At 38.5% G+C, this 24,149-nt stretch overlaps 1 protein-coding gene across 8 annotated transcripts in view; it reads right to left on the bottom strand.

Moving 5' to 3' along the window:
• Positions 1-24,149, bottom strand: part of BCAS1 (brain enriched myelin associated protein 1) — a 268,834-nt gene that overhangs the window by 158,081 nt on the left and 86,604 nt on the right. For all 8 annotated transcript variants that reach the window (XM_053694190.1, XM_053694403.1, XM_053694261.1 and 5 more), the window contains exon 4: positions 19,451-21,315. In XM_053694190.1, coding sequence (XP_053550165.1) covers positions 19,451-21,315 — 1,865 coding nt within the window. The remainder of the gene's footprint in view (positions 1-19,450; positions 21,316-24,149) is intronic.

Consider the following 24,149-nt stretch of genomic DNA (forward strand, 5'->3'; position numbering starts at 1 on the left):
AACCGCCGGCTACAAAACAAACTGTTCAGCACTCAGGAAGTAACTGAGCGGTCACATGATCACAAATTCAAAAGTAAGGTGCGGTCCAACAACCTTCTTAAAGAGATATTACCCAAACAATATTAAAGGTAACTTTGTGCAAACAAATCCCCATAGCCAAAATAAAAAAAGCCTTCACATGACAGAACAGTGCCCTGAACTGCTGCCCAATAAATCCCCAAACTTTAAAAGGGACATTCAGTCCCATAAGGATCCACCTTATTCTCAAACTATCCTTTTTTTCTTTTCTTTTAAAAACAAGGAACTCCTAAGTGCTGCATCCTTCTTATCTAGAAGGTAAAAGCACTTACCTGTGGATCCACTGTAGGGCAGGTACAGCAAACAGGTGTGACAGAATCCTCACTGACATAGATCTGTAGATAAAGAAAAAACAGAGTAACCAACCCTGGTTTTCTATACAGGGATAGCAAAAATGTTGTAAGGTAAGCAAAGACCACCTTGCCGTCTTCCAACTGCTAAAAGCCACCATTACTCTTACTAAAGAGAATTACATGGACACAGCATAACCCCAATCCTTGCTTGCAGGGCAAAGTACCCATTAAAGGATTGACAACTTGATTTCTTCAGACACCTTCTTCACACATCACCTACAATGTTACGAAGGTAAAGAATGACTGGGGATTGGGGGTAATGGGAGGATACTTGAAGCTTTGCTGGGGTGTTCTTTGCCTCCATCTGGTGGCCAGGAGTTGAATTCCCACTAGTAATTTAATGGATTTGTGGACTCTCCATGCCATTGGAAGGAAATCCAATTTCAGAAATAAATGTAATATATAAAAATATTTTCCTTTAAATATATAAAAGCTCTTTGACTTAAAGGGATATGAAACCCATTTAAAAAGTTTCCAATTTACTTTTTTTATCAAATTAGTCTCGTTCCCATGATATTCTTTGTTGAAGAGATACCTAGGTACACATCTGCAGCACTACATAGCAGGAAATAGTGCTGCCATCTAGTGCTCTTGCTAATGGATAACATTCTCGCAAAACTGCTGCCATGCAGTGCTCCAGAAACAAGCGTGCAGGGCCGGCCCTAGCCATTGCGGGGGCCCAAGGCAGGATGACAAATGGGGCCCCCTTTCTCCCCGCCCCCAAGCCCACCCAATCCCTGCCCCAACCCCGCCCAATCTCTGCCCCCAACCCCACCCAATCTCTGCCCCCCAGCTTTTAAAAAGAAACAATTAGAAGAAAATTAATTTAATTAAGGTAATGCACAACATTTTATATATATATATATATATAAAAAAACATAAATCCACTAATGGGGAGCACTATAACATTGTATATATTACAATATACCATTTGTACTATTGGAACAACTGTTTATATATATAATGAAGAATTATGCTGGCAATTAGGAACAGTTGAGTTGAACTGGGTCTGGGCTTTATTTTTATGTGTTTTCTTAGTATAACAAGAACATTACAGAGACGCCAGGGCCGGCCCTAGCAAATGCAGGTCCCTAGGCAGATTGACAACGCGGGGACTTTACCCAGAACAAAAAATACTTAAAAGAAATGGGGCAATGCACTGTACCACACAATCACACAGATATAATACACACAGAGATACTTATATACACATACATCCACACACTCAGACACATACACAGGTGTACACACACACAGCCCATACACCACACACACAGCCCACACACAATAAAATAAATCATGCCCCCAGCAATAAAATGAAGCCCCCAGCAATAAAATAAACCCCCCAGAAATAAAATAAAGCCCCCAGCCCCCCTGCAATAAAATAAAGCCCCCAGCCCCACTGCAATAAAATGATGCCACAGCCCCACAGTCTGCAATAAATGATGCCCCCAGACGCACTGTAATAAATGATGCCCCCAGCAATAAAATAAAGCCCCCAGCCCCCCTGCAATAAAATAAAGCCCCCAGCCCCACTGCAATAAAATGATGCCACAGCTCCACAGTCTGCAATAAATGATGCCCCCAGACGCACTGTAATAAATGATGCCCCCAGCAATAAAATGAAGCCCCCCTGCAATAAAATGATGCCCAGTCCCCCTGCATTAAAATGATGCCCCCAACAAAAATATGATGCCCCAGCAATAAAATGAATCCCCCTGCAATAAAATGATGCCCCAGACCCCTGCAATAAAAGGAAGCCCCCAGCAATAAAATAAAGCCCAGTCCCCCTGCAGCCCCCAACCTCCCTGCAAAAAAAATGATGCCCCCCTGCACAAAAATGGTGCCCCAGCCCCACTGCAATGATGCCCCCAGCAATAAAATGAAGCCCCCAGCCCCCTAAAATAAAATGATGCCCCATCCCCACTGCAATAAAATGATGCCCCAGCTCCCCTGCAATAAAATGAATCCCCCAGCCTCCCTGCAATAAATGATGCCCCCAGCTCCACTGCAATAAATGATGCCCCCAGCTCCACTGCAATAAATTATGTCCCCAGAAATAAAATGAAGCCCCCCAGCAATAAAATGAAGCCCCTTGCAATAAGATGATGCCCAGTTCCCCTGTAATAAAATGATGCCCCCTGCAATAAAATTATACCCCTAGCCCCCAGCAAAAAAATTATGCCCCCATCAATACAATTATGTCCCAGCTCCCCTGCAATAAAATGATGCCCCCAGCAAAAAATGATGCCCCAGCAATAAAATGAAGCCCCAGCCCCCTGCAATAAAATGAAGCCGCAGCCCCCCTGCAATAAAATTAAGCCACAGCCCCACTGCAATAAATGATGCCCCCAGCCCCACTGCAATATGCCCCCAGCAATAAAATGAAGCCCCCCTGCAGCAATAAAATGATGCCCAGTCCCCCATAATAAAATGATGCCCCCTGCAATAAAATGATACCCCCCTGCAAAAATTATGCCCCCAGCAATACAATTATGCCCATGCCCCACTCCCCTGCAATAAAATGATGCCCCTGCAATAATATAATGCCAACAAAAATATGATGCCCCCAGCCCCCCTGCAATAAATGATGCCCCCAGCAATAAAATGAAGACCCCAGCCCCACCTGCAATAAAATGATGCCCCAGCCCCACTGCAATAAATAATGCCCCCAGCAATAAAATGAAGCCCACCTGAAATAAAATGATGCCCAGTCCCCCAGTAATAAAATGATGCCCCCTGCAATAAGAATATGCCCCCTGCAAAAAAAGTATGCCCCCAGCACAAAAATGATGCCCCAGCACAAAAATGATGCCCCAGCAATAAAATTATGCCCCATCTCCCCTGCAATAAAATGATGCCCCCTGCAATAAAATTAATCCCCCAGCAATAAAATGAAGCCCCCCCGCAGCAATAAAATTATGCCCAGTCCCCCGTAATAAAATGATGCCCCCAGCAATAAAATGAAGACCCCAGCCCCCATGTTTTGGGTTTATGTCACTTTAATGTAAAGGGACACTATATTGTAAGATTAACTTCCCAAAAATTAGAATCCCCTAAATGTGTCCCCAAATTACTTGTTATACTTTCTGCAGATTATTAAATGTGAAGGAAATTGTCCCTTCATGTTTATTTTTTTATTTGAAATACATGTTTTTGCTCATTAAAAAACATCTTCTATTGTTCTTAAGGCAATACCAATTTAAATGAGCTGGCCCTACAGAAAGAGAAGACCTGGCCATGCTACCTCTTTTTGTATGGAGAGTTTAATACTTAGGTATTGAAATGCTAATTAAAGGGATATGAAACACATTTTTTTTATTTTGTGATTCGATTAGAGCATACAGTTGTAAACAGCTTTCCTATTTAGTTCTGTTATACAAATTTGCTTTGTTCTTGTAATTTTCACTGTTGAAGGAGCAGCAGTGCACTACTGGGAGCTATTTGATCACATCAAGTGAGTCAATAACAAGAGGCATATACGTGCAGCCACACATCAGCAATTAGCTCCCAGTAATGCATTGCTGCTGCTTTTCAACAAAGGATACAAAGAGAATAAAACAAATTTGATAATGGAATTAAATTGGAAAGTTGTTTAAAATTTGCATGCTCTGTGTGAATCATGAAAGAAAAAATTTGGGTTCCATGCCCCTTTAAGGCTGGGGGAGTTCAATGAGCAAAACTAGCTATTTGAAATACAAATATCTATCTCTATTTACCTCCCCACACTGGGAGTTTAATGTATGCTGTTATCTCCTGTTTTCATAGTTTTTTTTACAGAGCATATAAACAAATTCATATTTTCAGTATAGATGTGAGTTTAAATAGAGTAAAGGTAAAAGAGCTGTTTGCAATTAATTTAAAAGGGCTCAATTTTTCCATTTGCCTGCTAGCCATCGGCGAGTAGAAATTGAACTGTGGCGAGTAGATATCATCCTAGTCAGGTTGCAAATATGGGGAAATGTGCTTAAAACAATTCAAAGGAATATTGTGGGGAAATAAGAAATGCTCTGTACCCATAGAACAGTTCATTTTTTTAATTAGATAACTCCCTTAAAGAGTATTCAGGTAAGCTTATATGTATTTTGTATTCAAAGTAACTGGAGGGAGACTTTTTCTACTACCCCCATTACCACTACCTCTAGTTTACTAATCTTTCCTATAACAAATACTGCAGTCTTGACAAGATCAGTATAGGTGGCAGTTTCCACAGGCAAAAAAAAAGCTATTTCAAATGATTTTCCAATTTTATCAAGATAATGGCAACCGATGGTTATTAATCCTGGTTACTACCCATGCAAACTTACAAAATGCAAATTAAACACTAAACAGATTTGTTTCATGTCCCTGCTGCCTTAGATTGAACCTGTCCTGGTTTACACAACTTTACATCATGTGAGAGGGAGATAAATGCATAGTTGCCAACAGTCCCTGGATTTTGTTGTATATCTCTGAATTTCTTTTGTCCCTGAAAATGCTACCTCTTTTGCCCAATATTATTTGGTGTGTGTGTATATATATATACACACACACACACACATATATACAGTATATATATATATATATATATATATATATATATATATATATATATATATATACACTCACACACACACATATATACAGTATATATATATACACACACACACACACATATATACAGTATATATATATATATATATATATATATATACACTCACACACACACATATATACAGTATATATATATATATATATATATATATATATACACACACACACACACACACACACATATATACAGTATATATATATATATATATATACACTCACACACACACATATATACAGTATATATATATACACACACACACACACACACATATATACAGTATATATATATATATATATATATATATATATATACACTCACACACACACATATATACAGTATATATATATATACACACACACACACACATATATACAGTATATATATATATATATATATATATATATATACACTCACACACACACACACATATATACAGCATATATATATACACACACACACATACACACACACATATATACAGTATATATATATACACACACACACACACACATATATACAGTATATATATATACACACACACACACACATATATATACAGTATATATATATATACACACACACACACATATATACAGTATATATATATATATATATATATATATATATATATATACACACACATATAGATATATAATGTATTATTTAACCCCTTAATGACCGAGGACGTGCCAGGTACGTCCTCAAAAAAACTACCCTTAACGACCAAGGACATGTCTGGCACGTCCTCTGGGGTTTGAAGCACTGGAAGCGATCATGATCGCTTCCAGCCACTTCCAGGGTATTGCAGTGATGCCTCGATATTGAGGAATCACTGCAATCCCCTTTTTTACCCACAGATGCAGAGAGGGCCCTCTCTGCATCAGCCATCGATGGTACATTCGTTGGTGGGTGGGAGCAGCTGCAGGGAGGCGGGTGGGCGGGCCATCAATGTTTGCTTCCGGATCCATTTCATCTGAAGTGAGCGTGGTAGTCGGTGGTAGCGTCCGGGGAGGGGGTGGTGGTGTGTGCACGAGCCAAATATGCACTATTAAGAGATAAATGTATATGACGGATACAGAAGGAGGGGGATCTTGGATGTTTTACAAGGGATCTGGGAGTGGAAGGGAAGGCAGCTACACTACAGAAAATAATTATCTGAAATAAAAATAATTAAAAATAAACTTTTTTGGGGGGAAAACTGGGTACTGGCAGACAGCTGCCAGTACCCAAGATGGCGGCAAATAGGTAGAGGGGGGAGGGTTAGAGAGATGTATGGGGGGATCAGGGAGGTTGGGGGCTAAGGGGGGATACATCACTGCAGCCTGAATATATAGATAATAATAATAATAATAAAATAATAAATTATTTTTATTTCAGACTTATTTCAGACTTTCTGCCAGTAGTTAAGAGGGCAGTGACAATTTTGATGTGGGGGAGGGAAGAGAGCTGTTTGAGGGGGGTCAGGGATGGATCAGGGGGTGGGATGTGTCAGGTGGGAGGCTGATCTCTACACTAAAGCTAAAATTAACCCTACAAGCTACCTAATTAACCCCTTAACTGCTGGACATATTTCAAGTGTGGTGCACAGCAGCATTTAGCGGCTCTCTTATTACGAAGAAGCAACGCCAAAGCCATATATGTCTACTATTTCTGAACAAAGGGGATCCTAGAGAAGCATTTTAACAATTTGTGCCATAATTGCACAAGCTGTTTGTAAATAATTTCAGTGAGAAACCTAAAGTTTGTGAAAAAGTTTGTGAGAAAGTGAACAATTTTTTTTTATTTGATTGCATTTGGCGGTGAAATGGTGGTATGAAATATACCAAAATAGGCCTAGATCAATACTTTGGGTTGTCTTCTAAAATATATACATGTCAAGGGATATTCAGGGATTCCTGACAGATATCAGTGTTCCAATGTAACTATCGCTAATTTTGAAAAAAAAAAAATGGTTTGGAAATAGCAAATTGCTACTTGTATTTATTACCCTACAACTTGCAAAAAAATCAAAGAACATGTAAACATTGGGTATTTCTAAACTCAGGACAAAATTTAGAAACTATTTATTTTGGTTGTTTTTTGGTGGTTGTAGATGTGTAACAGATTTTGGTCAAAGTTAGAAAAAGTCAGTTTTTTTCAATTTGTTCATCATATTTGATAAATTTTACAGTAAATTAAAAGATATGATGAAAATAATGGTATCTTTAGAAAGTCCATTTAATGGCGAGAAAAAAGGTCTATAATATGTGTGGGTACAGTAATTGAGTAAGAGGAAAATTACAGCTAAACACAAACACTGCAAAAATGTAAAAATAGCCCTGGTCCCAAACGGTCAGAAAATGTAAAATTGCTGTGGTCCTTAAGGGGATAAATATAATTAATTCCTAAATGAATATTGTTATTATTATTAAATGGGTTCACATATTATTTGTCTGTCTAATTTTGATGTTGTGTTGTAAAAATAACCATATGCCCAGAATGTGTCCAGAGACTGGGTAGGTGTAAGAGCTTGGTGCTGAAATCTGTATAATAAACTATGGATAAGTCTAAATTATACTATTACTATCAAATGGGTGTTTTGATTGCAGAACTGAGTGGGCGGAACAGTTGAACAGTAGGCCGTCAATACTCCAGTAATCCTCTTGCTTGCTCTGCTGCAAAGTGTCCCTGGAAATTTTTTTTCAATGTTTTAAATGTTGGCAACTATGTAAATGCTGTTTATTCACTGTGCCAAATGGCCAGCTTAATAACTGTATTCAAAGGAATTATTTTGTTATGGTTTAAAATTAAAACAAAATTGGTTAGTGAGTATGATGTGGACAGGTGATTTTTGGGATAAATGACTAGTAACATTTTGGCCTGGATATTAGCTTAGGACTTGAAATTTTGAGCCCTGAATTTAATACACTCAAGTAGGTAAAATGGACCATTGGGAACACATTAAGGGCTAGATTACAAGTGGAGCACTAATTTATCTCGCCGCACACCCGTAAACAGGCAAATACGCCCATTTACAGGTGCGCGATAAATAATCAGCCATTACAATGGGCTGGTTATTGCTACCTCGAGCTTGCGGTAGCAATTAGCACTCCGACAATTAACCAGAGATCAGCTCTCTGGATAATTTTCAAAATTGCCTGCAAAATACAGTGTAATGTAGTTATTAATAATAATAATAATAATAATATATATATATATATATATATATATATATATATATATATATATATATAGTTTTAAATAATTGCAAGAAGCAGTTTTTAAGGGTTAAAGTGAGTCGGTGTGGGGCGTTAGAAAAAAAAACGACACTGAAAAGTGACTTTACACTGTGGTCTATTGGAAATATGTAAATATATATGTAAATGCGTATATACATATATATTTATGTGTTAATATGTGTACATACACATATTAACACATAAATATATATGTATATAGTCATATACATATATATGTAAATTTGCTGCCCATCGCTGTGCAATTTACCACCTTCGCTGCACTAGGTTCTCATGCCGTGAGACCTCAAAGTTTCCATGTAATGCAAATGTTAGGTCGCATTAGCATTGCACCTAACTTCTAATACCAGGCCAAATTTGCGTGTGCAGTGGAGCGCAAATATTGCTATTTTTGCACTCCACTCATAATCTGGCCCAAAGGGGGAATTTTTTTTTAAACTATCATCTAAATTTCATATACATAATATAGGCATATTCATATTTTTTGCTTTTCCTTTACTGATTATTGCTCTTTCTTTCCGTGCTTCTAATTATGGGAAAGATACAGAATCTTGTAGAAAAAACGTATCAAATTATTTATCTAGAAAACTCCCCATAGACTTTAATGGTGACTTTCTTAAGAAAATCATTATAAGAGTTTTTCTAAAGGATTATGATTGGCCCCTATGACCTTTGAATGATAACAAGCAATTTATTTCCCATGGTTCCTAATTATCAAAATGTAAGTGACATTAACAATGTTTGGGTAGAACTACTGTTTTGTGACTCTAAAGTAATCATCATCATCACAGAATAATCTGAAATAATTTGGATATTCTGTGATAATTCTTCTGGTGTAAAGATAAAATGATTATATCTTTGCAAGAGTGTATATAATACTGATTTTTTAATCTACTGGTTCAATACATTTAGTTTAGTGCAGAGTTATCTACACAGTAGCATGTACAAATTATTAGAAACATAAACAAACTGATTTTTATTTCATGATTCAGATAGAGCATGTAATTTTAAACAAATTTCTAATTTGCTTCTTTGATCACATTTTCTTTGTTCACTTGGTATCTTTTATTGAAAAGCAGGGATGTAAGCTCAAGGATGTGCACGTGTCTGGAGCACTAGATGGCAGCAGTTTTGCAAGAATGTTATACACTAGCAAGAGCACTAGATGGCAGCACTATTTCCTGCCCTGTAGTGTTCTAAACAGCTACCTAGGTATCTCTTCAACAAAAATACCATGTGAACAAAGCTAATTTTAGAATAGAAGTAAATTGGAAACTTTTTTTTAAATTGCATGCTCTGGGGCCGATTTATCAACCCCCGAATGCTTCTAATTCTGCGCAAGCCTTCAGACTCGCCGGAATCAGGAGTTAAGAAGCAGCGGTCTTAAGACCGCTGCTCCTTAACTCATCCGCCACCTCTGAGGTGGGGGACAGCAATCAGCCCGATCGGATATGATCGGGTTGATTGACACCACCTGCTTGCGGCCGATTGGCCGAGAATGTGCAGGGGGCAGCATTGCACAAGCATTTCACTAGAAATGCTTGTGCAATGATAAATGCCGACAGCGTATGCTGTCAATGTGTGGCGGACATGATCCTACGTGCGGCTACATTGTTAAATCGGCCCCTCTGTCTGAATGGCAAAATAATTTTTTTGGTTTCATATCCCTTTAATATATTAAATACCAATCTTTAATTTGCTTTTTTTATTTAAATGCTTTTTGATGCCTGCTCCAACCTTTAACCTGCTACAACCCGCTTAAGAGCTATTGAAGGGCTTCATTTTCTTTTACAAGCAGTGAATCTGCTAGCTTTTTGATGTATAATTACTGTAATGCCATCACTTTTTTTTTTTTTTTATTTTGAATTTCTTTAATTGAGTATTTTTTTTTAAACATTAAACACAATTTCTATTACTTAATGATGTCATTAAAAGTGGTTATGACACAGTAAGTAACAAGGTGTATAGATTTGTGGCAAAAAGATGATAAGTGATAAAAAGATTTTATTTAGTCGCTCATACTCAGTATTTTATCTAAAATTCAAGATATAGGATAGGTTACATAGGTTAACTATAAAGTTCAAAAGATGAGGTAGCAAACGTTTCTTAGTATGCATAAAAAATCCATTCTTTATTATCCACAGCTTAAAAACATCTCAGCACAGGGTAAAAAAATGCAGGTAGTCTGATTAGTTTCGGCAATGCCGTAATCATAGACCTGCTTGCATTAACAAGGCAACAACTTTAAATAGGCTATCTAACACAGTGATTGGTCAATGCTGGGGGAGGATACTATCCCCTTCACACATATTAACCCCTTACTAACAAAAAAATTGTTTTGTTCATATATTAAGTTAAGAACATTTATTCCACTCTGTATTTGCATCAATTGGCTTTTAGAAGAATCTTAGGAACAGACATATATATATAATTGCAAAAAGGTCTAGTAGACAACAAGTTACAAAAGACAAACAAAATAACGAAATCTCTACAGTTAGTGTCAACAATATGGCTGTATATATGTTAAATTAATGTAATTTGAAAATATGACTAGTTAAATATTGTGGCGAAAATAGATATCACCATAGCATTATAAAAGATGGCACTAAGACACATGCTTGATATTAATGGTTTCTATACACTGACAGAAATTAGAAACCCAATATTAAAACAAAACAGTGCATTCCAATATAAAGGAATGTATATAATATGAGCCTAACTAGGATAACACACATGGAGTCATGGATTCCATTAGAAGAGCTCCAGTGTCAAGATGCACACATAATGTTGTCTTATATGTACCAATACAGGTACTTAATCATTTATATTTGTATTGTAATAATAATAAAGACACAAAACATGTGTGCAAAAGAACAGTGTGTCATTGAGAAGCCATAACATCCCAGAAATCCAAAAGGCTACATATCTTTAATAAAACATTGGGGTCCAAAAACAGAAAGTGTGATATATCATTGACATATATATATAAGGCTCTATGCAATATACATGATTATATGTCCACCTATATTGAAGGCTATTGGGAGCCTCTATAAATATACATCTTGATATAAACCATAGAGAAACAATGCATGTGTTATTTGTTGACTTCCATATGTTAGTACCCAACAATACCAAACACTAGCCATATATGTTTAAGTGACAGCGAATAGGAATACAGACTAAGATATATAAAAGGAAGGGCCTTGAGAAATAGTCTATGTAATCATACATATGTGTAGACCCGTTAAAGATATGAAACCAGGGTATCAGCCCAGCCTGGAAGGAATATGTAAAGGGTAACAGTGTGGTGACGTGAGAACAGGCAGGGCACTACCACAAGCCCCCCCTGTGTATATATACGCAGACAGGATCAAAACTCATTCATGAGCACCATCATATTTATTCAGACGGATAAACATGTCTGTTTGACTGTGGGGGTCAATGCCAATGGTTAATCAGATCAAACTCGGAGTTAAAGCCTTCTGGCACCTGTGTTTGGAGTTTAAAAATCCAGAAGGCTTCTTGCCTGGCTAAAAGCTCCTCTTTATTTTCTTCTCTGGTTGGTCGTTTGATTAACTCTATTGCTCTCCAGTTAAATGATCTAACATCTCCCCCGTGTACCTCAATGAAATGTCTCAACAAAGCGGAACATGGTTTCTCATTTTTAATGTATCCCAGATGTTCTTGTATCCTTGTGCGGACATCTCTAGTGGTCATACCCACATATTGCCTGCGATGCTGAGTACATTCAATAAGGTACACAACGTACTGGGTAGAGCATCTAACACACCCTTTAGTGTCAAATGTTTGGTCAGTGACGTATGAATAGAAGTCTCTTCCCTCCACTATAAAATCACAGGCCTTACACCTACCATCCCCACATTTGTATGTGCCATTTACAGCTAGCCAAGTGGCTGAACCATCTCTATGTGGTAAAAGGGAGGGGGATAAGATGTTACCTAGGGTTAAACCCCTCGAGTAGACACATTTGAATCCTTTCTCCACAGTGCTTTTTAATGCCTTATCTCCATGTAATAAGGGGAAATATTTCCTTATAATATTACAAATGTCATTATATTCAGATGAATACTGTGTAATGAATAGTGTCCTGTTATCATCAACTCTTATGGGTAAGAGTGTCCCGCCTCCCCACATCCCCCACTTCCTTAGCCACATTGCTGACTATGCTGGGCTGTTACCCTCTCTCAACTAATCTGTTAACCATATGTGTGCTTTCTTTCCTAAATTCAGCATCTGTACTACAGATGCGTCTAGTCCTTAACCACTGTCCCTTCGCTATTCCACGGAACACATGCCTAGGGTGTGCGCTCTTGCTATGTAATAGCGTGTTGCCTGAAATGGGCTTCCTGTATAGTCGGGTATCAACTTTTCCCGCTGCAGCATTCCCCTCTAGAGTGATATCCAAATAATAAATGGATTGTTTGTTCCATTCAAAGGTGAAATTAACACCATTGTCATTCAGGTATTGCACAAAATCTTCAGCCTCTTTATCACTGGATTTCCATACTATAAGTAGGTCATCAATGAAACGCTTATATAGGCAGATTTGGCCCCTGTAGGGATTACTACCTGCATAGACAAAGCACCTTTCAAGCCATCCCATAAATATGTTGGCATAGGAGGGGGAAAAGTTTGCCCCCATGGCCGTGCCTTGTCTCTGCAGGTAGTAAGTACCCTCAAAAAGGAAATAATTGTGCTGCAGCAGGAAAGTTACAACCCTAAATATGTATTTGATTGTACTTCTCTCCAAATTGTAATGTAACTCCAAAAAATAGTTAATTGCCATAACACCCAAATGCGGAGGGATACTGGAATATAATGATATCACGTCTATCGTAAGCCAGCTATGGTCTGTAGTCCAAGTAAAATCTTCAAAGAGCTGTAAAACATGTATGGTATCTTTGACATAGCTATGTAAAGTCAAGACAATTGGTTGTAATATCGCATCCAACCACTCAGAAAGTGGCTCTAATAAAGAGCCAATTCGTGAGACAATTGGACGCCCCTTCACATTTGTCAGGCTCTTGTGCACTTTCGGTAGATGGTGAAACACTGGAGTTATAGGATTAGCCACGTTTAGAAATTTGAGTGTTTCAATATCAAAAATACCGTATTGTGCACCGTCATCCAACAAGTTATAAAGCTCTTTTTGAAATCTAATAACTGGATTACCTGTCAATGCAATGTAGGTGTTAGTGTCTTCTAATTGTCTTTTTGCCTCCCTGATGTAGGCTGTTTTATCCATAAGGACAACACTTTTATTTGCATATATAGGTTAACTATAGTGATCAATTGAAGCATTCTATTAAGAGATAATTAATATCTGAACTGGCAAATAAGCCACAGATCGTCCAATATGGCATTATTTTCTCTTTCGGTTCAGGCCCAAACGCGTAAGCCATCCTGATACACAGAACCTTCTCTTTTGACTGCCCTCCATATGGATGTAATCCTTTTTTAATACGTGGAAAATAAATGCTATATTTTAGGGCGGAACTTTCTCTTCTTATTTTCTATTATTCTCTAGCATCATACAATCTATTTTAATTTGTAGAATAAAATTACCTCTTTTTAATGCTCTTTCGAATAATTTTCCAGGGGCAAGAAAAACAGAAATATCCAACCTATCTTTAAATATAAAACTAGTAAAACAATGTTTAAAGGGACAGTGAAATCAGAATGAAACTTTCATGATTCCGACAGAGCATGCAATTTGAAAAAACATTCCGATTTACTTCAATCATCAGATTTGCTTTGTCCTTTATGTATCCTTTGTTGAAGACTACACCTAGGTAGTCTGATATGAGCTTAGGAGCGTACACATCTATAGCAGTCTGCAGCAAAAGTGTTGCAAACACTACTGCTAGATGACTTAAGACATGTGTGTGCTCCTGAGCTCACCTAGGATTGCTCTTGAATATGTTAAAGGGATAAAAAAAAAAACAGACTTTCTCTTTCATGATTCAGAGAAAGCATTGAATAAAAATAAATAAATTCAAATTTATTTCAGTTATCAAATTTTCTTCTTTTTATTGGTATTCTTGTGAACTGCTTGTGCAATGCCGCCCCCTGCAGATTCGCAGCCACTAGCAGGGGTGTCAATCAGCCCAATTGTATAGGATCGGACGGATTGATGTCCGCAGCCTCAGAGCAGGCGGACCAGTTAAGGAGCAGCGGTCTTAAGACCGCTGCTTCATAACTGCTGTTTCCGCGAGCCTGAAGGCTCGCGTGGAAACAGGGGCATCAGGGGCCATGAATTATTTTTTTTTGGTTAAGTATCCCTTTAATCTAGGAATCGATACTTTCTAAAACTAGTGACTGGGGCCTCTATTTATCAAAGTCTGGTGGACCTGATCCGACAGTGCGGATCAGGTCCGCCAGACCTCGCTGAATACGGAGAGCAATACGCTCTCCATATTCAGCATTGCACCAGCAGCTCACAAGAGCTGCTGTTGCAACGCCGCCCCCTGCAGAATCGTGGCCAATCGGCCGCCAGCAAGGGGGTGTCAATCAACCCGATCGTACTCGATCGGGTTGAATTGTGGCGATGTCTGTCCGCCTGCAGGCTTGCCAGAAACACGGGGCATCAAGCTCCATTCGGAACTTGATAGATAGGCACCAGAGTCTTTCTAATGAAAAAAGTAGTTAGAAACCATACATAGGGTACAACAATGAATTTTCTTAAGATAAAAACTTTTTTAACATTCCCAAAAAGTTTTATGCAAAAATAAGCAAAACTTTATCCCTATAACGAGTTCACTTATTTCAGTATCTCATAGTTTGTAAATAAAAAACATAGGAATGTAATATGTAATAATTGATCCAGACTCTGAGAAGGGTCACATAATTTCAAAGTTAAATCATTTGAAATATAATAATACAAACACTTTCAGATGCCTTAAGACGCTCTTTTTATAATGCAGACAAAATTAGAGTGCGCTAAATGAAATCAGCAGCTATATCTTATAAGAGTATTGGAAGTAGAAAGATGGGACATAGGCCTCTAGTTATCAACGTGTCTACCTCAAATACGCTGGAATTCCGCAGCGTATTTGAGGCGAGGCTGATTCGCCTTAGTTATCAAGCCCTAGACACCGGCAAAAGTAGAATTTAGTGACGTAAGCTTCGATCCGCCGGACTCAGTCCGACACAGATCGATTCTTACGTCACTACAGATGTTCCGCACACAAGTGCGGCACAATCTGACTACTTTTGCTAGTTATCAAAAAACTATCAGGTACACTCGGCACTTTTCCGGCCCAGCGTACCTGGTTTTCAAACCGCCCCCTCCATATATATATATATATATATGAGCCAATCAGATTGAGCTTGCATTCTATTGGCTGATCAGAACAGCCAATAGAATGTGAGCTCAATCTGATTGGCTGATTGGATCAGCCAATCGGATTGAACTTGAATCTGATTGGCTGATTCCATCAGCCAATCAGATTATTCCTACCTTAATTCCGATTGGTTGATAGAATCCTATCAGCCAATCGGAATTCGAGGGACGCCATCTTGGATGACGTCCCTTAAAGGAACCTTCATTCATCGGGAGTTCGTCGTGGAGGAAGGATGTTCCGCGTTGGCGGGATGAAGATGGAGCCGGAAGAAAGAAGATTGAAGATGCCGCTTGATAGAAGACTTCAGCCGGATGGAAGACCTCTTCAGCCCCCGCTTGGATGAAGACTTCAGCTGGATGATGGACCTCTTCAGCCCCCGCTTGGATGAAGACTTCAGCCGGATGTTGGACCTCTTCAGCCCCCGCTTGGATGAAGACTTCATCCGGATGATGGACCTCTTCAGCACCACTCTTGGATGAACACATCGCCCGGATTGGATGAAGAATTCGACTCAAGGTGTGAAGACGTCTCAAGGTAGGAAGATCTTCAGGGGCTTAGTGTTAGGTTTATTTAAGGGGGGGTTTGGGTTATATTATGGGTATGTGGGTGGTGGGTTTTAATGTTGGGGGGGTTGTATTTTTATTTTACAGGCAAAAGAGCTCTTTTCTTTGGGGCATGCCCCGCAAAAGGCCCTTTTAAGGGCTGGTAAGGTAATTGAGCTGGTATCTTTTAAATGTAGAATAGGGTAGGGAATTTTTTTATTTTGGGGGGCTTTGTTATTTTATTAGGGGGCTTAGAGTAGGTGTAATTAGCTTAAAATTGTTGTAATATTTTTATAATGTTTGTAAATTATTTTTTTATTTTTTGTAACTTAGTTCTTTTTTTATTTTTTGTACTTTAGTTAGTGTATTTATTTGTATTTATTTGTAGGTATTTGTATTTAATTTATTTAATGATAGTGTAGTGTTAGGATTTATTTTACAGGTAATTTTGTATTTCTTTTAGCTAGGTAGTTATTAAATAGTTAATAACTATTTAATAACTATTCTAACTAGCTAAAATAAATACAAAGTTACCTGTAAAATAAATATAAATCCTACAATAGCTACAATGTAATTATTAATTACATTGTAGCTATCTTAGGGTTTATTTTACAGGTAAGTATTTAGTTTTAAATAGGAATAATTTATTAAAGTATAGTGTAGTGTTAGGTGTAATTGTAACTTAGGTTAGTTTTTATTTTACAGGTAAATTTCTCTTTATTTTAACTAGGTAGCTATTAAATAGTTAATAACTATTTAATAGCTATTGTACCTAGTTAAAATAAATTGAAAGTTGCCTGTAAAATAAAAATAAATCCTAAGATAGCTACAATATAATTATTATTTATAATGTAGCTATATTAGGGTTTATTTTAAAGGTAAGTATTTAGTTTTAAACAGGATTCATTTAGTTATAATAAGAGTTAAATTTATTTAGATGTATTTAATTAATATTTAAGTTAGGGGGTGTTAGGGTTAGTGTTCGACTTAGGTTTAGGGGTTAATAATTTTATTACAGTGGCGGCGGTGTAGGGGGGGCAGGATAGGGGTTAATAAATTTATTATAGGTGGCAACGGTGTAGGGGGGGCAGATTAGGGGTTAATAAGTTTAATATAGGTTGCAGCGGGGTCCGGGAGCGGCAGTTTAGGGGTTAAACTATTTATTTAGGTGCGGTGAGGTACGAGATTGGCAGGATAAGGGTTAATAACTTTATTATAGGTGGCGGCGGTATAGGGGGGGCAGGATAGGGGTTACTAGGTATAATGTAGGTGGCGGCGGGGTCCGGGAGCGACGGTTTAGGGGTTAATACATTTATAAGAGTTGCGGCGGCGTCTAGGAGCGGCGGTTTAGGGGTTACTAACTTTATTTAGTTGCGGGGGACTCCGGGGGTGCCGGTATAGGGGGTAGAACAGTGTAGTTAGTGTGGGTGCTTAGTGACAGCTTATCAATAAAGCTGTAAAAAAGCCGAAGAGCAGCGAGATCGGATGAGTGATAACTATCACAGTCCGCTGCTCATCGCCCCGTACTGGTAGGCGAGCTTAGGTGGGCGTATTGGGCCGGCGAAGGCAGGTAAAGTAGACGCGTTGATAAGTAGAGGCCAAAGAATGCACATACAGTATATAAATATATATATATATATATATATATATATATATATATATATATAATAGTAATGTTTTAAAATATCATCTTAATTTCCTTATTCAGATGAAATCAATGTACATATACATAATCCTCTGGTGGAATAAAAAAATAAGGTTTATACACAATAAAAATACCCCTGTTCACAAAACCACAAATTTTGTTGTGTAAAAAAAAGGATATCTTATATTAAAAAACTGGAACATATGTTGCGATAAAAGACATGGAGCAATAAAAAGATTGTAGCAATAAAATACCTACATATATATACTGCCCCTTTGTAACTGTTTTGTAACAATGTTCTGTTCCGATTTTAGAACATTACCTTACTCGTAATTAGAAATAAATTTGTTTATATATATATATATATATATATACAGTATATGTTCATTCTTTGTCCCATCTTTTTACTTCCTATACACTTATAATATATAGCTGCTGATTTCATTAAGCACACTCTTATTTTGTTTGCATTTTATATTTGAGAAATTTGGGGATATCTCTCACTAAGCGGCCTATCTATCAAGCTCCGAATGGAGCTTGATGGCCCATGTTTCTGGCGAGTCTTCAGACTCGCCAGAAACAACAGTTATGAAGCAGCGGTCACAAAGACCGCTGCTCCATAACCCTGTCCGCCTGCTCTGAGCAGGCGGACAGGAATAGCCGGAATTCAACCCGATTGAGTATGATTGGGTTGATTGAAACCCCCTGCTGGTGGCCCATTGGCCGCGAGTCTGCAGGGGGCGGCATTGCACCAGCAGCTCTTGTGAGCTGCTGATGCAATGCTGAATACGGAGAGCGTATTGCTCTCCGCATTCAGCAAGGTCTTGCGGACCTGATCCGCACTGTCGGATCAGGTCCGCAAGAGATTTGTTAAATTGGCCTCTAAGAGAAGCTACGCTATACATAGTGTTTGGTTTCATTAATCTTTTTATAGTGTTTAGGGGCCTATTTAACAAAGGTCTGTTGGACCTGATCCGACAGTGCGGATCAGGTCAGCCAGACCTCGCTGAATGCGGAGAGCAATATGCTCTCCATATTCAGCATTGCACCAGCAGCTCTTGTGAGCTGCTGGTGCAACGCCTCCCCCTGCAGATTCACAACCAATCGGCTGCCAGCAGGGGGTGTCAATCAATCTGATCGTACTCGATCGGGTTGAATTGCGGCGATGTCTGTCTGCCTGCTCAGAGCAGGTGGACAGGTTATGGAGCAACGATCTTTAGACCGCTGCTTCATAACTGGTGTTTCTGATGAGCCTGCAGGCTCGCCGGAAACAAAGGCCCTCAAGCTCCATCTGGAGCTTTATAAATGGGCCCCTTAGTCTCTTTAGAATTTAAAATACAACTAAAGACCGCTGTTCCATAACTTGTCCGCCTGCTCTGAGGCGGCGGACAGAAATCAAACCGATCAAATTTGATTGCGTTGATTGACACCCCCTGCTAGCAGCCGCAAATCTGCAGAGGGCGGCATTGCGCCAGCAGTTCACAAGAACTGCTGGTGCAATGATAAATGCCGAAAGCGTATGCTGTCGGCATTTATCGATGTGCAGCGGACATGATACACTACTTCGTATCATGTCTGCTTGCACATTGTTAAATATGCCCCATGTCTCTTAAGAATACTTCTGTTATAATTACTGACCTGGGGTTGTGGGATACTGCACTGCAGTGATGCATTCTGTTCCACTTTAATGCTCATATTCTGATTTTCTTCTTCTTGAGGTTCCTGAGGTACCTCAATTTGGATTTTCTTTTCAGGTTTAAATATCCTATTGAATATATTTATCTCCTTGGGTTTAGATGGTGTGGCTTCAGTGCCTGTTGGACTTTCATTTATAGTGGAAGGAGTCTGGCTTATATTACCACCAGCACTTGCTTGTGGTACAATCTCTTCCAGAAATACTGGAGTATCTTCTTGACCTTGGATACTTGACGGATATTCAGAGACCATGTCAGGTTTGATAGTTACAATGCCACCATCTGGAGTATCTTGTTCCTGAGACTGAACTGTTACCTCAACTTTTTTTTCTGGCATGAAAAGCCTATGGAAAATACTTATTTCCTTGGGTTTAGAGGGTGTGACTTCTATTTCCACAGGTTTTGTTACTTCTAAAGTGGGAGGAGCCTGATTTAGATTCCCATTAACACTCTTCTGAGTCACAACTGATTCCATTACTAGTGGAGTATTTATCTGACCTTGAACAGTGAGAGGAGCCTGGCTTATCTTACCACCAACACACGCTTGTGGTGCAGCCTCTTCCAGAAATACTGGAGTATCTTCTTGACCTTGGATACTTGACGGATATTCTGAGACCATGTCAGGTTTGATAGTTACAATGCCACCATCTGGAGTATCTTGTCCCTGAGACTGAACTGTTACCTCAACTTTTTTTTCTGGCATGAAAAGCCTATGGAAAATACTTATTTCCTTGGGTTTAGAGGGTGTGACTTCTATTTCCACAGGTTTTGTTACTTCTAAAGTGGGAGGAGCCTGATTTAGATTTCCATTAACACTCTTCTGAGTCACAACTGATTCCATTTCTAGTGGAGTATTTATCTGACCTTGAACAGTGGGAGGAGCCTGTCTTGCATTTCCTCCAACACTCGCTTGTGGTATAGCCAGTTTCAGAAGTACTGGAGTGTCTACTTGACCTTGGATACGTGACGGATATTCTGAGACCATGTCAGGTTTGATAGTTTCAATGCCACCATCTGGAGTATCTTGTTCCTGAGACTGTACTGTTACCTCAACTTTTTTTTCTGGCATAAAAAGCCTATGGAAAATATTTATTTCCTTGGGTTTAGAGGGTGTGACCTCTATTTCCATAGGTAAAGTGAGAGGAGCCTGATTTAGATTTCCATTAACACTCTTCTGAGTCACAACTGATTCCTTTACTAGTGGAGTATTTATCTGACCTTGGACAGTGGGAGGAGCCTGTCTTGTATTACCTCCAACACTCACTTGTGGTACAGCCTGTTCCAGAAGTACTGTAGTATGTTCTTGACCTTGGATACTTGATGCATATTCTGAAAACATGTCAGGTTTGATAGTTACAATGCTACCATCTGGAGTATCTTGTTCCTGAGACTGAACTGATACCTCAACTTTTTTTTCTGGCTTGAAAAGCCTATGGAAAATAGTTATTTCCTTTGGTTTAGAGGGTGTGACTTCTATTTCTATAGGTTTTGTCTCTTCTAAAGTGGGAGGAGCCTGATTTAGATTTCCATTAACACTCTTCTGAGTCACAGCTGATTCCAGTACTAATGGAGTATTTATCTGACCTTGAACAGCTGGCTGCTGTTCAGTTTTGTTAGACCAAATATCTGGGCCATTTGTTTGGAATGTTGTTAGCCCTGGGGCTGGCCTTGAAATAATAACTCGGTATTTAGACTTAGCAGTTGTCGCTGGGGGTTTGGCATCAATTCCGTTAGAGAAGGGACTAATCACTATTGTCTTCTGGGTAGTGGTGATCACATTTTCCTTGTGTGTAATTTGTTTTCTATCCACTAAAAAAGAAAAAAAACAGAGATAGAGAGAGGCCATGAAAACATGTATTTGCATATACAGAGTAGATCAGAAAATATTGCCTATACTGATTGGAAACATACTTCTATCCTAAAAGCATCACATTAAACTAAATTTAGTGCGAAAACAACATGTATTCTGCTTGTTTGCTTAGAGTGGAAGATTGAACTACAAATTAACTGAGGAAAACGTAAAAAGTCAACAAACTAAGTGCACAAATAAAAATTAGTATTAAAGGGACACAAAAGCGCAGGAAATAAATTATCTGTGTTAGCATGTTATTATTCTACTATTGCTTGTGTATAAGAATATGTTTAACTCCTGAAAAGGTGTTAGCATTAAACACATAGGTAAAAACAGCTCTTTATAAGAAATACATTAATACCTAGTACATAGATGAACATATCTGATGAGCCAATAACAAGAGGCATATGCGTGTAGCCACTAATTGCCAGCTAGCTCCTAGTAATGCATTGCTGTGCCTGACCAAATTTAGGTATATGTTTTAACAAAGGATACTGAAAAAGCAAGAAAAGATGAGAATAGAGTAAGTTTTAAAATATCCTAAACTTGCATGCTCTAACGGAATCATGAAAGTTAATTTTGACTTTCATGTCCCTTTAAGCCTTTTAAAAAAAAATTGTTTTGTGATTTATACTTTGCCCTTAGATGGTGCAATATACCTACAAAGTATTTTCACTCCATGCATAACAGCAACATGACTTGTGTTTTGGAGCTAAAATAAAGCTTATCTCCTAGAGTTAGGCATAAACATATAAATAAACTAGAACACCCATTTATACCAGGAAACTGCAAAAGGCACACCTGTTTAATTTGAATGTGTCGGAAATAAAAGGGTTGTTCCACAAAGGAATATTACATATAGGAGTTGGCCAGAAATGACCAACAATTTTATTTCTTTGAAATGTAGAAACATTCTGGGAAGAAAAAAGAACCACTTGGCACATTGTGGGCTAGATTACAAGTGGCACTCTAACGTTACCGTGCGCACGATATTGAAATATCGCGACCGCACTAACTTGCACTCATATTGAAAGTAAATGCAACCTTACAAGCATAAACTAAACATGCATTCGTCAGGTAAGCGTGACTGAAGACCTAGCGTAAAGAGATAGGACCAACCAAGCAAAAAATAAATACATTGCAATAAAGTGCTACACTCATATATACACTATCTGATATAATTTATTCACATAAATAATACAATTTAAAAGTTATAAGGGTTCAAGGGTACATGGTATATGGGAAGGTAGTGGAATGGAAAGGGCGACAATGTGTATATATATTTATATATTTATATATATATATATATATATACATATGTCTAAATATGTGTATGTATGTATATATATATATACACACACATATATATATATATATATATATACATATGTCTAAATATGTGTATGTATGTGTATATATATATAGATACTTAGAAGAGGAATCTGACACCAATATGAAGAAGTAAAACCAATCCTTTATTAGATATAAAAGTTAAAAAGCACACAGCAAACAATTGTATGAAAGGTCATCACGGGCGCAGCACTAGCAGGCTTACACGTTTCGGATGAATATCCGTAGTCAAGGCTGTGACTACGGATATTCATCCGAAATGCGTAAGCCTGCTAGTGCTGTGCCCGTGAAGACCTTTCATACAGTGGGGCAAAACAGTATTTAGTCAGCCACCAATTGTGCAAGTTCTATCACTTAAGAAGATGAGAGGCCTGTAATTTTCATCATAGGTATACCTCAACTATGAGAGACAAAATGTGGAAACAAATCCAGACAATCACATTGTCTGATTTGGAAATAATTTATTTGCATATTATGGTGGAAAATAAGTATTTGGTCACCTACAAACAAGCAAGATTTCTGGCTCTCACAGACCTGTATCTTCTTTAAGAGGCTCCTCTGCCCTCCACTCAATACCTGTATTAATGGCACCTGTTTGAACTTGTTATCAGTATAAAAGACACCTGTCCACAACCTCAAACAGTCACACTCCAAACTCCACTATGGTGAAGACCAAAGAGCTGTCAAATGACACCAGAAACAAAATTGTAGACCTGCACCAGGCTGGGAAGACTGAATCTGCAATAGGCAAGCAGCTTGGTGTGAAGAAATCAACTGTGGGAGCAATAATTAGAAAATGGAAGACATACAAGACCACTGATAATCTCCCTCGATCTGGGGCTCCACGCAAGATCTCACCCCGTGGGGTCAAAATGATCACAAGAATGGTGAGCAAACATCCCAGAACCATACGGGGGGAACTAGTGAATGACCTGCAGAGAGCTGGGACCAACGTAACAAAGGCTACCATCAGTAACACACTACGTCACCAGGGACTCAGATCCTGCAGTGCCAGACGTGTCCCCCTGCTTAAGCCAGTACATGTCCGGGCCCATCTGAAGTATGCTAGAGAGCATTTGGATGATCCAGAAGCGGATTGGGAGAATGTCATATGGTCAGATGAAATCAAAGTAGAACTGTTTGGTAGAAACACAACTCATTGTGTTTGGAGGAGAGAGAATGCTGAGTTGCAACCAAAGAACACCATACCTACTGTAAAGCATGGGGGTGGCAACATCATGCGTTTGGGCTGTTTCTCTGCAAAGGGAACAGGACGACTGATCCGTGTACATGAAAGAATGAATGGGGCCATGTATCGTGAGATTTTGAGTGCAAACCTCCTTCCATCAGCAAGGGCTTTGAAGATAAAACATGGCTGGGGCTTTCAGCATGACAATGATCCCAAACACACCACCCGGGCAATGAAGGAGTGGGTTCGTAG

The sequence above is a fragment of the Bombina bombina genome, chromosome 1, assembly GCF_027579735.1.
Source record: "Bombina bombina isolate aBomBom1 chromosome 1, aBomBom1.pri, whole genome shotgun sequence".
Taxonomy (NCBI): Eukaryota; Metazoa; Chordata; class Amphibia; order Anura; family Bombinatoridae; genus Bombina; species Bombina bombina.